Source organism: Pseudochaenichthys georgianus, chromosome 10 (assembly GCF_902827115.2).
Source record: "Pseudochaenichthys georgianus chromosome 10, fPseGeo1.2, whole genome shotgun sequence".
NCBI lineage: Eukaryota > Metazoa > Chordata > Actinopteri > Perciformes > Channichthyidae > Pseudochaenichthys > Pseudochaenichthys georgianus.
Window position 1 is genome coordinate 12,956,874 of NC_047512.1, and position 16,226 is coordinate 12,973,099.

Here is a 16,226-nt window from a genome sequence, read left to right on the forward strand (position 1 = left end):
AATGCTTAAACTCAGTTCGAACCCACTCATGTAATATGCAACTGCTAAGACATACAGTAGGCTATGTTGGTCTAGAGACCTCATTCAAATGTTAAATATTAACAAGAGTTTTTATTCTGGTTGTGATATATGTTACATTTTGGGATCAATTTAAGTTTAAAGTAAGAGCTTTAACCTCCATTTTGAGAATGAATATCTGTGTCATGTGATTAGAGTGTGAAGAAGTGTTTCTTTTTTAGATCTACTATTGAACTACTATCAGGCCCACATTTCAAATAATCAAGCCCATATAACAACTTCAATTTAAAGTGGCCCTATGATCGGTTAACTGGCTTGCTCTCTTGTGATTGGTCAATCACTAAAGGCCCTGTCACACTGTCCCGAAATGGACCCCCGATGGACACACGATAAAGGAAATGTTCAAATTCGGCTGTGATCGTAGCAACATCGGGCCATTCGTGAGGGCATCTAAGCCATCGTATGACCGCCGGTGGAGTTTCTCAGGCTCCGGCAGCAACTTCGTGAGCGGCAACTTCGTAAGGCACTCGTGAGGGCATCTTGTCAAATCGTGTCATCTTCGTGTTATCATCGGTGCATTCACCCTCACTCTGATTGGGGCGAATGCCCGATGGCACCGAGGATAACAAGATGCCCTCACGATGGCCTTACGAAGGGCAAAATTGACACACGAATTCAACACGAAAATGAACCTTCGCAAGGTCCTTCGGCAATTTTTTGGCATGCCAAAGATTTTGCCACCGCTCACGAAGTTGCTGCCGGAGCCTGAGAAACTCCGCCAGCGGTCATACGATGGCTTAAGATGCCCTCACGAACGGCCCGATGTTGCTACGATCAGAGCCGAATTTGAACATTTCCTTTATCGTGTGTCCATCTGGTTGTTTTATTGCACAACAAAATCATGTAAATATATTATGTAAATAACCCAATTTGTGTTCTGTGAAACTAAAAAGGATATAATATATTATTTTGAAGGACAGTTGACAGAAAATTGTTGTTGTTATGGAAACAACATTACGGAGAAAACGTAATATTTTCTACATATAAAGACGGATAAAGTAAAGAACAAAATCTGAAGATATCAGTACAGTATCATAGTACTGTAACATAATTGTTTTTGGTACTTTCATTGCAGTTGTATGTCTTAAATGTAATGTAAATGTTGCCTTCGTGTGTGGTTCGGGGCCATCTTCGTGCGAAATTCACAATTCCATATTCGTGTGTCCATCGGGTGTCAATTTCGGGACAGTGTGACAGGGCCTTAAGAGATGTCCCACCCCTTAGTCGACCACCTACACGTGTTTGGGCGCTAGCCAATATAAGCGCGAGTGTTACATAGTGATGCCAATATGTCACGTAAACAAAGGAGAACAATTTAAGGGTTTCAGGCAAGGGGGGAGAGTGTGGGAGAGAAACTCCGTCTGGAGGGAACTTTGGGATTTTAGCCTATGCAGACCATTTAAAAAACCTACATAACACACTACAGGTAAAGAGAAAACCCCCAAAAGCTAAATAGAGTCTCTTTAAAGCTACAAAACTCTTCTCTCTCGAACATATACACATCTGACCAACACAACATATAGTTCATGAGATTTAAGCCTCATGTCAAGCTCTCATTCACTGCTATATAATACAAACTGCAAACCTAACTTTAAAAGTTAGTGAATATTGAGGTAGTATTGTTAACCTTGGTACCATCTCTCTCTTATAATCAAAGGGAAAGGTGTTGCATAAGACCGCACAGTGAGAATAACCATCAATAGACTGGTGAGATGAGTAATAGCGATGTAACAAGTGCCTGTTTATTCTGATTGCGTTATAAAAGCAAGATATGACTGGCAACCACTTTGCAATATGACAGCAATGTTTTCCTTGAGAATCATGTTTAGTATATTCACTGTGCTGTATCTTCTATATTTGAAAAGACCCATCATTTGTAAGCCCCGATGGCTGGCACATTAGCCCTGCTCAGTGCTGCAGACTGCCAGCGCTCTGAAAAACATGATGTGTCACCCTCGCCCCCTCACCAGGCAAAGGACGATATGCTGATAAGTTAATTGCAACTATTACATAGCAACAGTGGATGCACTCATAATGTCACAATTTCCAAGTGAAGATAAAGCAGTCTTTGTTGTGCCACATTGAGACTGAACTTGACAATGCAACACCAAAATGCAAATTGGCGCACAAACGTGAAGATAGGGGACTGTAGGACATTATTGTGCTAATTTTTGTCACATACACAAATATTTGAACATAACTCTCCAGCAGATCAACGAACTATGAAGTACTGTAACATGGACTACTTTTAACACAATTCATTTGGAGGTATATCACCAAAACAGAATACAACCCAATCTCTATTTGATTTCCACTTACATTTCCGATGTTATCCTGAAATACAGAACAGTGGTATGATTATGACTGCAGGATGCTTCACATTCTTCACTTATGAAAGAAAAATGTATTTGGCAAAAATTCCCCAAATAATTTGTTGCTGATTTTAAAACATCATTTTAGCTTAGACTGCTTAAAGGTGGGGTAGGTAAGTTTCAGAAACCGGCTCGAGATACACTTTTTGTTATATTCCATGGAATGCTCTTAACATCCCGATAGCAATGAATATCTGAAGTGCTTTGACAAAAACCCATAAAAAAATGTCATCTGTAGAAGCCGTAATACTGTAAAAAGTACAACCAATCCGTTTAGCCGGGCCGGATGGCCTACCTGCCTGTCAGCCTTCCATCGGGGCACACACTTATCTCGTGCCCTCATTGGTCATGTGCGCGTTTGTGTGTGTTGGAGGAGGGGCTCTGTAAGGAAGTGGCAGATTTTCTCCGGTTGTGTATTTTCAAATTCTAGCGATCTCGAGCCGGTTTCTCAAACTTACCTACCCCACCTTTAAGGTTTTAGATTAAATAAAAAAACAAGACATTGCCTTGGCCTCTGGAAAAATTGTTGTGGAAAAGTGTTACTATTTTTTAGGATAAGCAATAAAACTTATCAAACATTTCTGAGTTAATAATTAATAATATATTTATGGGTGAATAATTATCAATAATGGAAAGACCAGTTAGTTGCAGCCCTAATCTTCTTGCAGAAGGATAACTGAAATAACAATTAATATATGTGTAAATCATGGTTTATAAAATGTGTAAATGAAAAAAACAAACTTATTTTGACTGTATTAAAAAAAAACGTTGTTCTATTGCAACTGAACGTGAAAGTTATAGATTTGGCACTTTTCTTGTTTTTGTGTTCCTGTGTGAATGTATGTCCTCGCAAAAATCTATTCAGCCATCTCTGTATGGATGTATTCTTAGATAACAAGGATTCAGATAGCGTTAGCATCTTCAAACCTAAACCGAAAAAGCTGTTACTTAACTGCTACTGTGTCTGAATACTTTTTTCACAGCTGGGTGAAATATTTTCTATTGTCAGGTTGAGATTTGCTACAAGGAACAGTAAATTGTCTCCCTCCAATTATGTGAAGCCAGTCAAATAAGACTTTTTCAACAGTACCTTTGTCCCGTAGTCTTTCTTAAGGCTCAACAGGAACAGCTGTGGGTTTGTTGTCTGCTCATATATGTTTCCATGTGTCGGCTCACGGGTGGTATTTTGCCAGACTGAATTTTGGCACTTGGCCCACTTGGCTTTAAGACTTTTTCAGGCTGCCAGTGATATATGCCTCAGGTGGGTTAGAAAGCGGTCAGAAACCACCTGAGGAGGAGCGGTTAACGCTTTTGCAGAACACAGTGGAGTTAGTTTTTCACTTCAGCTACAATAACAGAGAGAGCAAACAATAGGGGGATGATGGCTGACATTTCCAGGCAGCCTTTTTTTTTCAGGATAGGTTACATTTTAGTGTTTACACCAGTGAAACATCTGTTTTTTAAGTTGCCTAGAACACGTTCTGCTTTGGCTTAATATTGGTTTTGGCAAGAGTGGCTACTTCTTATGTTTTCTTGTGAGCAAACCAGGAGCCAGGTGCATTCAACTTGGTGTTTTTTTCAAGGCTACAACTGCACACAAACCATGGATAATTCAATGAAAAATAGAAGAAAGAAGAACCATAGTTTCACAAGATCCTCTCCAGCACATCACATCAATCCTCTTGTGATTAGGCTCAGCTGTGGCTATTCACAGCACAGTCTTAATATATCCCACACGCACCTGTAAATCATCAGACAGTGATCATCGTCCAACAGTAAATAGGCATGATGATGATTTGATGAGAATGATTTAGCTGAAATAGTTTACAAAGTGTTTTGACAAACACAAGGAAATAAAAGGATGTTACAATTAAAAAAGCAATAAAGTTGAGAACACAAAAGCAATTTAAAGTTTAGAAATCAGACTTTGGCAATGATATGGTATGGGTGAAATAACCCAGGAGAATAACATTGTATATTATATTCCATCTCTTATTAATTTTCAATTTATCTGACCAGTCAGCCTTTTCAAAATATCAAAACACCAGTATGTATATAAACATGGAAAAGCTCTGTATATCTGAATTCTACAAACATTTGCTTATTGTTACTGTAGCCATGATAGCACCATGCCTCTAATGTCGGATGTTCGGACTGAAATATCTCAACAAACTACTTTGTATTCTCATCTCATCCTGGCAGTGATATCGCATCCTGTGACTTTATCAGCAAGAGTTTTGACAGGACTGGCAGTGTTGTTCAGTTAGAGGATTATTGATGTCATTAATTATTTTATTCTCCTTTAAATACCAAACTTCTTAACATCCCAGCTCCCTGTCCACACAGGGCTCAAACTATTTGTTGAAAGGATAATACAACAAGAACACAAACAAACACAAACGTTACTAGTCAGCTTGCACTTTGAAGATCCAAACAAACTTTAATGCTATACGTGCCAGAGTTAGTTTTACAGCATCTCGCCTTTGGATCAAACTGACATTAGGTGCTTACATGAAGCAGTATTTCGAGTCATGAATAACAACCACCATCTTCCGTGAATTCAGATATAATCTTTTGTTTACAACTCGCTCCCTTCAGCGAGCATCCCCTGCATTAAAGGATCCCTTTGTGTGTTTGTGCGGGTTTTCAAACAACACTGTTAGAATGTGAAATTCAAGAATAAAAAAACACAGCAAAGCACGTTTCAAAATAAAACTTGCCTGTGTATAACACATGGTGAGAACAAGGAAACATCACGCCCCTGCCGCCAGTTAAGGAGAGTGATTAGTTATAAGAATATTTATCAATGTAAGTACCTCTGTGAAGAGACGTAAGCACATGCAGTGAAATACACAAGAGGTGACTGAGGAGTTGAAGCTGTGATAGTGAATTTATTATAATTCATTACACTGTATTCAGAGTAGCAGACATATGCAATAGTATTTGTGTTGAGGAGTTGAGCGTGCAGAAACGCTTGCTACTGGCTGAGATTATGTAAATTTGTTATTTACTTAAATGCCTCTTGTTTACTGCACTGCAGCATTTGTGTCCATGTTTGGAGATGGGAAAGAATGATGCGTTTAGGATCGTCTTCCTACAAACTGAAGGACCATCTCCTCTCCAAAGCTCCTCGGAGGGAAGCATTGATTAAAGATAGGGTTGGTTGTGTTGGTGGAGGACGGGAGATGGCTATCAGGGAAGTAATTTGTTTATAGTCTAGACCTGATGCTATCTCAGAGACGTGAGACATCACTTAGAGAAATACAGGTTTATTGGTGCTTTAATGGACATCTACAACAAAATACGTGGTTGTGTTTAAGTGCATGTGACTTTGTGGTGTTCCATCCTCGTTTTTGCAACATTTTAAGACATTTTAGCTTTTTCATGTTTACCTGTTGCAGCCTGTAAAGAAGTTGACTTCAGTGGCTTTACGTAGCAAAACTCCCTCAGTCATAGATTAGCAAAGCATTTAATTCATGCATGTTGGGTGTCGATCAATATTAAATGACTTCTAATCATCAATCAGTCTTTCTAATATATTCCAATACTTCAGACCCTTGTTGTCTGCTATTGGCATCCCTCCATCACCGGAACATCCTCTGTTCCTAAGCTTACTAACCTCTTTTGATGGCATTTCCTGCCTTAGGTTCAAGGTTCTTTATTTTTGTCATACGAACATAGCTACAGTTTAGTTATGCCGATGAAAATCTTAGGTCACAGGCTTCTCCAACAGCGCAACACAATAACGCAGATAAACAGAAAAATATAGTAAATACAAAAAGAAAAATAGTTTAAAAAAGTGAAATAGTGCAATAAGAGTCTATATGCAAGTTATTGGAATGATATATTAGAGAAATAGATACATAATTACTAACTAGCAGATGAATGTTATGGATGTTGTTTCAACAGTTCAGGTGTTTAACAGTCTTATTGCCTGTGGTATGAAACTGTCTCTGAGTCTGGTGGTTTTAGTCCGGATGCGGCGGTAACACCAGCCAGACGGCAGCAGACTGAACAGTTTGTGGCTGGGGTGATGGGGGTCTTTTATAATCTGGAGGGATTTCTTCTTGAGGCGCTGGGAGTAAAGGTCCTCCATGGATGGCAGCTCCGTCCTGGTGATGTTCTCTGCAGTTTTCACCCCCCTCTGTAAAGCCTTACGGTTGAGGGCGGTGCAGCTGCCGTACCAGGCCGTGATGCAGCCAGTCAGGATCCTCTCTATGGTGCACCTGGAGAAGTTGCAGAGTATCCTGGAGTCCATGTTGACTCCTCAGCCTGCGGAGGAAGAAGAGCCGCTGTCGAGCTTTTTTGGTGATGGTGGTGGTGTGAAGAGTCCATGTCAGGTCCTCAGTGATGTGGACACCGAGGAACCTGAAGCCTCATGCTTTCAGGTACTGCAACTTGTATTAATAGTATGCGTTTGCTGCATTGCCAACAATATCCTTTAATGTGTGCATATCGGACTGAGCTTTTGTTGAGATTCTTTGCAAAGAAGCAACTATTGGAAAATAATTAAAAAAGCTACAAAAATGTATATCCACCACATAATAGTTACCTAACACATTCAGATGAAAGTGTGAATGCTTCTATTTTTAATACTTTGAAGTTGTATTACTGCACTTTTCTAGGTCTTTGTGCCATATTTGTTTGATGTCCAAAATGAATTGTGAGTGGAGCTGACATTGCTTTGTTTTAAATATAGATGGATATGTTGCAGTCTCATTTGCAAAATTCAATCTACTCTGCTTTGATGTCTGAAATTGCAATCCCATAAAAGTAAAATGCTGTTGTCTTATATTGAATATCAGACAGCAACTATTTATAACAGAAAATACAGGCTACGTCTCTAAAATAAGATGATTAATTCAATGGTAGAATCTATATTCCCTTATGCTATAAAAAGCTGTAATTGATAAGACATACAATAGGATACATAATAACCTAATTTACTTTAACAATATAAAGAACTTTACTTTTCCTCCAATGGCAATATTCTGCAATATAACACTACTTTAATGCGATAAGAAGGAGTTTAATAAAGAATAAGACCAAATGTAATATTAACTTGGATTTGTATTAAAGTGTGTCACTTCTAACCCTTTACATTTAATGAGTTGTAATGAGTGAATTAAAATGCAAAGGCACAGTTACAAGCCTCAATGTCCTTCTGCTTTCAGTAAATTAATGTTGGCTCAAGGTAATATTTTAGAGTAGAGAAGTGTAGTTTTTGAAAAAACGAATGTGTTTTTAAAGCTTATATTGCTTAAAACATTAGAAAAACAAATGTTCAAAAGGAAATATGAACTGAAGGAAAACTAGTGTATCAAGAAATGTAAAAGAAAACAGATCTGATTAAGGTCAAGGTCACTGTAAAAAATGTTTTGCCCAAAACAAATCATAAAATGTTGGTTCGGACAGAAATTGTTTAACACGTCCACTGGTTGTCAATTTAAGCTCAAAAGGATTTGAACACAAACAAAATGGCTTGTGTTTTCTTCCTGAACATCCTTTGTTACGTAGCCATCAATCCAATCCACTTTATTTATATAGCACATATTAAAAACAGAGGGTTTACCGAAGTGCTTCACAGCAAACATAACATTATAATAGAATATAATATTACAATAATAGATAAAAGGCATGCATAAGAATAGATAAAAGGCACATAAAGGCTATGGACAGACAATAAAAGGATAAACATCGATAAAACAGAGCTCGAAAGCTAGGGAAAAGAGGTGGGTCTTCAGGCGGGACTTAAAAGTTTGGAGGGTGGGCGACAATTTGACATTGGGGGGCAGGTCGTTCCAGAGCCTGGGGGCTACCGCTGAGAAGGCTCGGTCTCCCCTGGTCTTTTTCTTGGTTCTATGGACTACTAGCAGCAGCTGATCAGCCGACCTCAAAGCCCTTGAGGGGGTGTACACCTGTAGGAGGTCAGAGATGTACAGAGGGGCCAGCCCATTAAGCGATTTAAAAACAAACAATAAAATCTGAAAATGAACTCTAAAATGGACAGGAAGCCAGTGGAGGGGAGCCAGAATAGGTGTGATGTGCTCATGCTTGCGTGTTCCTGTAAGCAGCCGAGCCGCAGCGTTTTGTACCAGCTGCAGGCGTGCCAGCGTGGTCTGGTTTAGGCCGGCATAAAGTGCATTACAGTAATCTAGACGAGTAGAAACAAACGCCATCAATGCTGGAGGATCACTTACAATTCACAAATGTTAGGATTACTGAAACAAAGGTGATAAGTCTTTCAATGCACCAACACAAAAGCATTTTGTTTCCCGGCCTCACTGCTTTGTAGGAATATATATATATATATATATATATATATATATATATATGCGTAAGGTAACAATCCAGATGACTTCATTAAGTTTCATTTTCCATTTGATCTCTCCTGAAGTGGACCATTAAGTCGGTGCACGAGGGTAACTGATCAGCTAATCTGCTTGTGATTTATGTGGCAGGGAAACTGAGGACTTAACTGAGCATCAGACCACATTGATTACTGACATGGTTAATTGGCTAAACCCACTGGTACATTGAGACAGGCTTATTGGAAATGTCAAATCAAGCGCCTCATTTGCATTCATGATGTATGGTGTCTATTCCAGCTTCTGCCCAGGCAGCACAAACTGCCACACATAGCAGGAAGGGCCTGGGAACTCTGCCTTGAATTTGCAACTGACCATCTGGCCTTGGTCGGAGTTTGGCTATTTCCCCCCCCCCATCATCATGCACACGTTTGAATTGGATGCACATAGGTTACATGTGCTGAATAGGCGATGAGGACATCAAAAAATCCTCATGGGAGTGAGACCGAATTCCCCAATGGGGTTTGACTAAAGATCCAGCTTTAAAGAGACACACGCAGATGATTGAACATTTTAGATATTTCTTTGTATGTCGGTTCATTACTTTCGTGCCGTGTGTGTGTGTGGGGGGGGTGTGTGTTTGTTTATTTCAGATCAAAACAGTAGCTGAGACAATTTTGCCAACAAAATTCCGTAAAATACCTGTGAGAGCAGATGAAAGCAGCATGAAATTGAATATTTTTTTATATAAGCAGATGGGCTAAAAGACATTACGAGAGAAAACAAAGGTTTGAGGTATGAATTTAAAAGTTTGAGTATTTTGATTCTCCTGGCAAACGTGCATGTTTAATCTACTTTGGAAATAAACTAGGAAAAAAACACACATAATAAGGAATATTGGTCTACAATGAATCCTCTACAGCAGTGGTTCCCAACCTGGGGGGCACCAAAAATCGCAGGGGGGGCGCCAGGCCTCAGATGATTTGAGGCCAAATATCATATTTAGATTTTTTTTTTTTACATATACTGTAATTGTAACGCAATACATGATTGTCACTAAAAGCCTTGTCTCTACATTACAATAACATATACAAAATAATTGATTAATTTGAATAACAATTCAAGTTAGTAGCTAAAGGCCCTGTCACACTGTACTGAAATTGACACCCGATGGACACACGATAAAGGAAATGTTCAAATTCGGCTGTGATCGTAGCAACATCGGGCCATTCGTGAGGGCATCTAAGCCATCGTATGACCGCCGGTGGAGTTTCTCAGGCTCCGGCAGCAACTTCGTGAGCGGCAACTTCGTAAGGCACTCGTGAGGGCATCTTGTCAAATCGTGTCATCTTCGTGTTATCATCGGTGCATTCACCCTCACTCTGATCGGGGCGAATGCCCGATGGCACCGAGGATAACAAGATGCCCTCACGATGGCCTTACGAAGGGCAAAATTGACACACGAATTCAACACGAAAATGAACCTTCGAAAGGTCCTTCGGCAATTTTTTGGCATGCCAAAGATTTTACCACCGCTCACGAAGTTGCTGCCGGAGCCTGAGAAACTCCGCCGGCGGTCATATGAAGGCTTAAGATGCTCTCACGAATGGCCCGATGTTGCTATGATCACAGCCGAATTTGAACATTTCCTTTATCGTGTGTCCATCAGGTTGTTTTATTGCACAACAAAATAATGTAAACATATTATGTAAATAACCCAATTTGTGTTCTGTGAAACTAAAAAGGATATAATATATTATTTTGAAGGACAATTGACAGGAAGTTGTTGTTGTTATGGAAACAACATTGCGGAGAAAACGTAATATTTTCTACATATAAAGACGGATAAAGTAAAGTCTGAAGATATCAGTACAGTATCATAGTACTGTAACATAATTGTTTTTGTTACTTTCATTGCAGTTGTATGTCTTAAATGTAATGTAAATGTTGCCTTCGTGTGTGGTTCGGGGCCATCTTCGTGCGAAAGTCACAATTCCATATTCGTGTGTCCATCGGGTGTCAATTTCGGGACAGTGTGACAGGGGCTTAATAAAGGCATAAAAGACAGAAATGTATAATTCTTTCTTTAATAGAAATGTTTCTTCTGCCCGTAAAGTGTCCAAACCAGGCTTTTTTGGATAAGCGCATGTTTAAAACATGTCCATACCGGTTTCAGTTGGATTATTTGTCACAGTTCCTCCGATCAGATCGATCTCCTCCATTTTGTAGATTATGTACGACTTTTGAATCCACATAAATACATCGGCAACATTTCCAACAGGAGTCATTTGGGGGGGCTCTTGGGAAAAAAGGTTGGGAACCCCTGCTCTAGAGTACCATGATCAGATCACTTCATGGTCAAGTTTATAACAGAAAAATTTATCAGTGGCTAAAATCCGTATAGAGGAGTGCTTTTTAACATTTAACAAAAAACAATCTTTTCTCAACCAAACTGCTTATTTCCCAAGCCCAGCCACAGCTGTAACTCTTGATGCACTGATATTAGTTTAAAGAGCCTTATGCACACACACAAACAATATCTTTGAACGTAATAGAGGCAGCAATCACATTAAGACCCAACTAGATACACAGAAGGCAGAGCATTTAATTACTTCTAATTCATTACATATGAATATGCCTCCAAGTGTCAGCTGTTAGCACAATACAGTTTATAAGAAAAAAGAGCCATAACACAATATAATTCGCATAGAATGCACTTCCATTTTTTCAATAACAACTACACTTCACCTACAAGTAAGTAGTGCAGGTGCAAGTTTAGGCATGACTTTATATCAGTTTGACTTGTTGTCTTCATCCCAATTTACCCAAAGTATGCTGCCATCCGAGGTCAGCATGCGAAAAGAAACCAACAGCTCCAATCTCACCAGCTGTTATGTTGTCAAACTGAGATAGTTCAATAAAAAATAAACATGGTAATACATGGGCTCTTCACCACAGCAACGCATAAATACTGTTGATTCTTTCACTCAGTAACTATGTCTGTATTGCCTGCATGACACACACCTGTTATACAAGTTATCTATCTGAATAGACTTGACTAATTTCAGGGGCAAACGCTAGGGCAAGGTGAGTCAGTGAATGAGAGCATGAATTGTAAAAGTCCGTCACTTCAGATTTTTCACACAGTAACTGCATAATACAAACATTTTCAGTGTGCATTAATACTAGTTTTTGTAAAAAAAACCTCTCAGTGACGTTCGAGGGAATATAGCAAGTGATTCAGCCTTCAGGCCAAGTAATGAGAGAATGGATAGCTACCAATCATGTTATTCATGGTAATGCACTCAAGCAAAGTTATAATCATCTCAATAGAGGTAATGTGAAAAGAGACCGAGATATAAAGCACATGTTTTCCTAGTTTTAATGCTTTAATAAAGAAATCTAAAATCTTGATAGAAATGTTAATGTGTGTTAATGCCAAATGTGTGAGGAAATAATGTGCCAGAGCTGTCTTCTGTATACTATGATATGTTTTTGGATGCGAAGAGAGAAGACACACATGTTCACAAATGTAGGCCATTACCAATTGTTAGCTGACACTGGTTGGTTGGAAAACATTAACATATCGTCCGGTCTTAGTCTATTAATCAAATGGGTTCGTGGTTTGATTACCAGCAAGTTTAATTGATACAATTAAACCCTTAATTGTTTACCAATGGTCAAGACAGCACATTGCAATGTAGTAGTGTGTTTGAATGGTGTTTGAATGGTTAAATGTAAATGCGGCAATTTAAAATACATCGCTATCTTGGTTTAGCATGCTCTTAACACAAAGCAGAGTTGATGCTGATAGAAATAGTGTTCGTTTGGCAGGCCATTGTTCATAAAGCAAATAATTGGAGACATTTCAACTTTGACCTGATGAAAAACCACAAATGTCATCCTCATGGTGGCACGAGATAAAAAGGGGATCACCAAAGTCATGAGGATTCATTCTCTAGAGATCATTAATGTCCGAGTCACAAAAGCAATGAGATGCATCAAAAACATTTATTAAAATGTCACTGAAGATAATCCAACCTGAGCATTCTCACATTTTCAAATTTAGAGTCACTGATTTAACTAAATGCTCACATACCTCACATACAATTGAGATTCCCCCCCTAATACCTCTGCTCTTTGTTGTGATCTGATTTTCTCTCTCACAGCTCTGTTAGAGGTCATTCTTGCTGGCAGAGACTGCTTGGTGGCTGGAGACTCGTGCTCGAGTGATGAGACTTGCAGTCCACGTCTGCGGACTCTGCGTCAGTGCGTGGCGGGGAATGGCAGCATGAAGCTGGGCCCCGGGGCCAGGAGCCAGTGTGCTAATGCAGTGTCGGCGCTGCTGTCCAGCCCCTTAAATGGCTGCCAGTGCAAACGAGGCATGAAGAAGGAGAAGAACTGCCTGAGCATCTACTGGAGCCTTCATCAGTCCTTCATACATGGTCAGTGTCTAGACTCTAGAGGATAGCAGTGGTCCTTTAAAAGTGTACAAATCAGACCTTTGTTTAGTTCTCATTTGGTAGCTGAAGAACCACAGGTCATTACAAACTGTACCGATGACTAAATATTAGACTGTGTACAAATGATCATTTAGGTGATTGGAGTCTTAGTAGCAACATGATAACATGTGATAATTATAGTATACAACCTAATTAATTGACAAGATTCATGTAAATGTTTTACCTGTTTCTATTTTGCTTTCAGGGCTCAACCTGGTGGAGAGTTATCCCTATGAGACCGTGCACAGAGATTACGACTACGTCCGCTTGGCCTCTATTACAGCTGGCAAGTTCACTGACCTTCATTAAGTTTCACCTTATTTGATACAATTTTAACCTTTGAAGATGTAGTGTTCTTGCACAAATACATGACTCGACTGAATTTACCCCTGGAAGCATGCCTGGGGCAATTAGAGGTGCCTTCTGTTCTTAAGACACAGTTACACAAGAAATGCTATTCATCCTCAGACAACTGCCACATCCAGAAGGGGGTTGTTGTCTTTGGATTAATTTGCCAGATTGACGTGAAATAACACAACGAATGGCTGCCAATGCTGTCCATATGAAGTCAATATTATACTTAGGAATTAAATTACATACAAATCTAATTTAGCAATTTTAACTCTTAAAATGTAATAAAACAAGTCCAAACTCTGAAAGGCAGGTTAATTCTGTGAATACAAAACATTAGAACAAACTATTAAAAAACAACAGAATAAACTAGCTATGCCTCATTAACACGTGCATCGCCTGAAACGTTTACTAAAGGCTACACATTTAAGTAGAAGGTAGAAGTCAGAAAACATTGGCCGAAGTTAAATGAGAGTAAAAGGTGTGTTAATGTGTGTATTCTTTTTGTGGTAATTGTAGGCCAATCTGGTCCTGTTGGATGTTAACTTGTCTACAGTAACACTCCTTGTTTTACCTCTAGCCATAGTTGAATACAAACAATGTCCAGAGAATTATTCTGCCTAAAGCTACCATCCACCCCAAGAAAGTTCATGTTTTTCATCATGTTTACTGCCAGAAAAAGGGTTTATACTGTATATTTATCAAACTACAAATCCGACAAGAATACCTGAAGAACTGATGACTAATCCCTGAAGCTCAAATAGCTCAATGAGGTCGGCTCGTTGCTCATTTCCCAGGCAGGATGTATACAAAAGGTCCATTCAGAAGTTGTCACTCTCACACCAAACATGACCCGTCACAAAGTCAGGCTTGCTTTATTTACTGATGCAATAAAGGACAGGAAGCTGTTTGGATGTTTCTCGCAGATCACATATTACTATATATAATATGTAATATATAATATATAGCATTACTCGAGTTACACTTGATCTCAGGTGGGAAGATACTCAGATATCAACAGTTTTAGGCATGTTCCTGAATCTTATTTAGATCAGTTTAGTATTTAAAGACATTTGTATGCTTTTTACGTCTTCATTTGATAGCAATATTGGAGAAAACAAAACCTAAATCGGGGAAACAAAGCAGGGGAATGACATAAAGCAAACGGGCCGAACCAGGACATTTACAGATAAGAGGACAGCAGAGAGAAATTAGCAAAGTAGCTGACTATAATGCAAACTATACTTTTAAAATATGGCATATAGGCCTAGTATTTTGGCGCACTATGCCTGCTTTTACGATTATTTTAATCAGGATGATGGAGAGGCATAAACCTTGTTCTTGTACTAGCATTACAATGATGAGAAGCTAGCTGGATTATATATTTATTTTTATATATTTTTATTCAGATTTTGCATTTTATTACATAACAGTACAAACGAATTTGCACCCAATCCCCACCCAGAACACCGAGGGTGATGCAACCAAAAGCAAAAAAAATACATACATAAAAGAGTAGCGAAGTCGATAGGGACTTGGCTTGGCAACTGGAAGGTCACCAGTTCAAGTCCCGGCAAGACCAAGTGCCACCGAGCTGTCCCTGAGCAAGGCACCGTTCCCTACACTGCTCCCCGGGCGCCGTTCAAAATGGCAGCACACTGCTCCTAACACTAGGATGGGTCAAATGCAGAGAAACAATTTCCCCACGAGGGATTAATAAAAGTCCATCTTAATCTTAGTAACAACTGTCTAGCTGGATTATATTTGATTATATTCTCAATGCAATTCAAGAAATGTTTCTGTTTTTATAACATAAGAATTAAATACCAGACTCCTCTTCTAAAACTCGTTTTGTTATTCTGGTCCTCGGGAAATGAGCCACATTGCTTATTCACAGACACTTCCACCTTGCTGCGGATCTTAAATTCCAAACGACCCATCTCAACCTTTGAAAGATTACATCTCAGCATGTTGAATGAATACATCAGTGCAAACTACACATCTCACACGCTGTTTATATACCAATAAAAACATTTTTGCTCAGTAGGATTTATATTTCCACTGATATCTACACTTTTCTTTGACCTTACTTCTATCCATAGACTCAGACGTTGGCATGACAACTGTGAATCGCTGCCTGGACGCGGCCAAGGCTTGCAATGTGGACGACGTGTGCCAGAAGCTTCGCACAGAGTATGTGTCGGCTTGTATCAAACCCACTGCCAAGTCGGGCTTGTGCAACCGGCCTAAATGCAATAAGGCTCTGCGCCGGTTCTTCGACCGAGTCCCCGCCGACTACACACACGAACTGCTCTTCTGCCCCTGTACGGACACAGCATGCGCGGAGCGGCGGAGGCAGACTATTGTTCCCAGTTGCTCTTATGAAAGCGCAGAAAAACCCAACTGCATTACACAGATAAAGATCTGCAACACTGACTACGTGTGCAGGTTTGGAGATAAATGGATAATTGACTCTCATTCATTTTTATGTCTTTCTCTCAGGTCTATAACAGATATTAAAGTTATTTCTCACCTGGTCTCATATGGATACGATAAGATATTGCCGTAATATGATCAAATTCCCCAGTTTCGTTTTGCTTTAATGAACTAACTAT

General features: G+C 39.4%; 1 protein-coding gene across 1 annotated transcript in view; it reads left to right on the top strand.

Moving 5' to 3' along the window:
* Positions 1 to 16,226, top strand: part of gfra4b (GDNF family receptor alpha 4b) — a 48,239-nt gene that overhangs the window by 19,882 nt on the left and 12,131 nt on the right. The window contains exons 2-4 of the mRNA XM_034092352.1: positions 12,928 to 13,203; positions 13,466 to 13,546; positions 15,714 to 16,059. Coding sequence (XP_033948243.1) covers positions 12,928 to 13,203; positions 13,466 to 13,546; positions 15,714 to 16,059 — 703 coding nt within the window. The remainder of the gene's footprint in view (positions 1 to 12,927; positions 13,204 to 13,465; positions 13,547 to 15,713; positions 16,060 to 16,226) is intronic.